The following is a 3,383-nucleotide window of genomic DNA, read 5'->3' as shown; positions in this document are numbered from 1 at the left end:
CCGCCCTTCTTACCTCACGTTTCCCACCCTTTTCCCTCATTTTTCCTGCCTTTTTTTCCCTCACGTTTCCCATAATTTTCCCCTCACGCTTCCCGCCCTTTTTCTCCCCTCACGTTTCCCGCCCTTTTCCGTAAACTCCCTCACGGAGCCGAAAGGACCCGAACGCCGCTCCGAGGAGACGGCGGAGACTGCCGAAGAGAGCCGGAAAATCCCGAAACTACGCGGAAATTTCCGAAGGAATGCTGCGATAGACGAACGCCGGCGGAGATTGCCGAGTGTCGGTGGAGAAATCGGAGCGTAGATTGCCGAAGCTGGGCGGAGATGCCGGAAAATCCCGAAACTACGCGGAAATTTCCGAAGGAATGCTGCGATAGACGAACGCGGGCGGAGATTGCCGAGTGTCGGTGGAGAAATCGGAGCGTAGATTGCCGAAGCTGGGCGGAGATTGCCGAAGATGGGCGGAGATTGCCGAAGCTGGGCGGAGATTGCCGAAGGGGCGGAGCTTAGCGGGCGCCGCGCTCCCCTCGCTCTTTCCGTTTCCGGCGGCCGCAGGGAGCGGAGGTGCGGCGTGGGGCTCCGGTTCGGGGCGGCCCCTGGGGGTTCCTGATGCCGGGGGACGGGTCCCCAATCCCGGGGAAGGCTCCCTAAGGGCGGGGGGAACGGGATGGAGCGGGGAGCGGGCTGCCAGCCGCGGCGCCGGGGCGGCGGCGGGCGCTGAGGCCTCTCCCCGCTGCCCGCAGGCGCCATGTCGGCCCATTTGCAGTGGATGGTGGTGCGGAACTGCTCCAGTTTCCTGCTGAAGAGGAACAACCAGACCTACAGCACCGTCAGTGCGGGGAGGGGTCACCCCGGAAGCGGGAGGGGAGCGGGGCACGGGGTTGGGGTGCCCTGCAAATTGCCGGGGACACCCCCAGACCCCCGCAAATCCCCTTTGAAACCCCCAAATCCCCTTTGAACCCCCCAAGTCACCTTTGAAGCCCCCCAAATCCCCTCTGGAACCCCCAAATGTCCCTCAAATCCTCCCAAATCTCCTATGAGCCTCCCCAAGTCTCCTTTGAACCCCCCCAATCTCTTTCAGACCCTCGCAAATCCTCTTTGAACCCCCCAAAATCTTACTTGAAACTCCTCAAATCCCCTTTGCATCCCCCGAAATCTCCTTTGAACCCCCTAAAATCTTCAAACCCTCGCAAATCCCCTCTGAACCCCCCTCAAATCCTCTCTGAACCCCCCAAATTCCCTTTGAACCCCTCAAATCCCCTTTGAAACCCCCCAAATCCCCTTTGCACCCCCCCAAATCTTACTTGAGCTCCCCAAAACTCCTTTAACCCCCCCCAAATCCCCTTTGAGCCCCCAAAATTTTCTTTGAACCCCCCCAAATCCCCTCTGAACCCCCTTTGAATCCCTCAAATCCCCTTTGAACGCCTCAAATCCCCTTTGAACCCCCCAATCCCCCTTTGAACCCCCAAAATCCTACTTGAGTTCCCCAAATCTCCTTTGAACCCCCCCAAATCTCCTTCAAACCCTCACAAGTCTCCTTTGAAGCCCTCCAAATCCCCTTTGAACCCCACAAAATCCCATTTAACCCCTCCAAACTCCCTCCAAAACCCCTGAACCCCCCCCCAAACATCTCATGACCCCTTCCAAAGCCCTTTTACCCTATCCAGACCCCCCCAAATTTTCAAGCCACCCCAAAACCGTCTCCCAAAACCCCCCCAGGAGCCCAACAACCTCAAGGCCCGCAACTCCTTCCGCTACAACGGGTTGATCCACCGCAAAACCGTGGGCGTGGAGCCGGCGCCGGACGGGAAAGGGATCGTGGTGGTCCTCAAGAAACGCTCGGGTGGGTGCACCCCCCCCCTCAGCCTTTAGGGGAGCCCCAAACTCCCTGAGAAACCCCCCAAAAATCTCTTTTTTTGCCCACCCAGGGCAGCGCAAGCCGGCCTCGTCGTACGTGCGCGTGCGGATCAGCCGCGACGCCCGCGGCTCGCTGCGCAGCCTGAGGCACCTGATCAGCAAGAACAGATACAGGAGGGACCTGCGCATGGTGAGGGGGCCCCCAAAAACGGGGAGGGGGTCCCCGAAACCCGGGGGGGGGTCCGCAAACCCCAAAAATGCCGGGGAGTTGTGAGATTCGGGCTGTGAAAGAGTGGAAAGCCATAGTGGAGAAGGATGCAAAAATTACCCCAAAATTGTGGAGACCCCAAAATTTGTGGGTGTGATAACAGAGGAGGGGGCTCAGAGCTTCACAAGCTGGCAGAGGAGGGGTCCCCAAAATTAGAGAGGGCTCTAAACACCCCAAAAAACTGAGGAACTTTAAAAACGTTTTGGAGGGACTTAAAACTCCTGGGATGGAGTTTTGGGTCCCCCTCAAAACTGGGGGTGGTCCCCAAACCTACTTTGGGACTTCAGAGGGATAATTTAGGGTGTGCTCCCCCCACGCCCGGGGTTATTTTGTATTTTTGGGGTGCTAAACTCTGAATTTTGTGCCCTCCAGGCTGCTCTGCGCCGGGCCAGCGCCATCTTGCGCAGCCAGAAGCCCGTGGTGGTGAGGAAGAAGAGGGTGAGGGCGGCCAAGGCCCCGTGAGCAAAATCGGAAATAAAATGTCTGAACAACCTCCAGAGTCTGCGCTTCATTTTGGGGAAGGGAGTCTGAGGAATTCAGGGGGACGTTGGCTCCATTGTTCTGCTTTTTCCTACCTTTTTTTGGGGGGGGGAAATTTCCCCCAAATCCCCACCAGGGCTCTGGGGTCTCCAGTCCAGCCTGAACCCCCTGAGACCCCCATGAACCCCTAGACCTTCAAACCTGTGGGATTTGGGGTGGTTTTTGTGGGAAAAACCCTGGGTGGGTTGTTTTTTCACATTTCCCCCCTTTTTGTCTCTACCTGTTTTCTGCCTTCTTGTTTACAGCTTTTTTCCTGCTCTTTTTTTCTCACATTTTGCACTCTTTTTTTCCCCTCATGTTTCCCACACTTTTCTCCTCTCACATTTCCTCCATTTTTCCCTCACGTTTCCCTTTTTTCTCCTTACGTGTCTCAGCCTTTTCCCCCTCACGTTTCTCAGCCTTTTCCCCCTCACGTTTCTTGCTCTTTTCTCCCTCACATTTCCCCCTTTTCCCCCTCACATTTCCCAAATTTTCTCCTCTCACATTTCCCTCATTTCTCCCCTCACATTTCCTGCCCTTTTCTCAACATTTCCCTCATTTTTCCCCTCACATTTCCCCCCCACTCTTCTCCCCTCACATTTCCGCCATTTCTCCCCTCACGTTTCCTGCCATTTTGTCTCCTCACTTTTTCCCACTCTTTTCTCCCATTTCCCCCCTTTTCTCCCCTCACATTTCCCACCCTTTTCCCCCCTCACATTTCCCCCATTTCTCCCCTCACATT

General features: G+C 56.3%; 1 protein-coding gene across 1 annotated transcript; it reads left to right on the top strand.

Moving 5' to 3' along the window:
• The first annotated feature begins 495 nt into the window (after positions 1–495).
• RPL28 (ribosomal protein L28) lies at positions 496–2,617 on the top strand. The gene is made up of 5 exons (XM_039714649.1): positions 496–561; positions 741–826; positions 1,717–1,840; positions 1,926–2,044; positions 2,495–2,617. Exons 2-5 carry the CDS (start codon positions 746–748, stop codon positions 2,582–2,584), a joined length of 414 nt encoding a protein of 137 aa, XP_039570583.1. The 5' UTR covers positions 496–561; positions 741–745; the 3' UTR covers positions 2,585–2,617.
• Positions 2,618–3,383: the final 766 nt, after the last annotated feature.

This window comes from Passer montanus, unplaced genomic scaffold, assembly GCF_014805655.1.
Source record: "Passer montanus isolate IOZ18808 unplaced genomic scaffold, ASM1480565v1 scaffold1003, whole genome shotgun sequence".
Lineage (NCBI taxonomy): Eukaryota > Metazoa > Chordata > Aves > Passeriformes > Passeridae > Passer > Passer montanus.
This window is presented reverse-complemented; position numbering and strand designations above follow the sequence as displayed.

Bases quoted from the DNA above. Each gene is read 5' to 3' on its own strand.
- RPL28 (XM_039714649.1), top strand. From the start codon at position 746: ATGTCGGCCCATTTGCAGTGGATGGTGGTGCGGAACTGCTCCAGTTTC. The intron at 827-1,716 runs GTCAGTGCGGGG...AAACCCCCCCAG, and splicing joins ACAACCAGACCTACAGCACC to GAGCCCAACAACCTCAAGGC. The intron at 1,841-1,925 runs GTGGGTGCACCC...TTGCCCACCCAG, and splicing joins GGTCCTCAAGAAACGCTCGG to GGCAGCGCAAGCCGGCCTCG.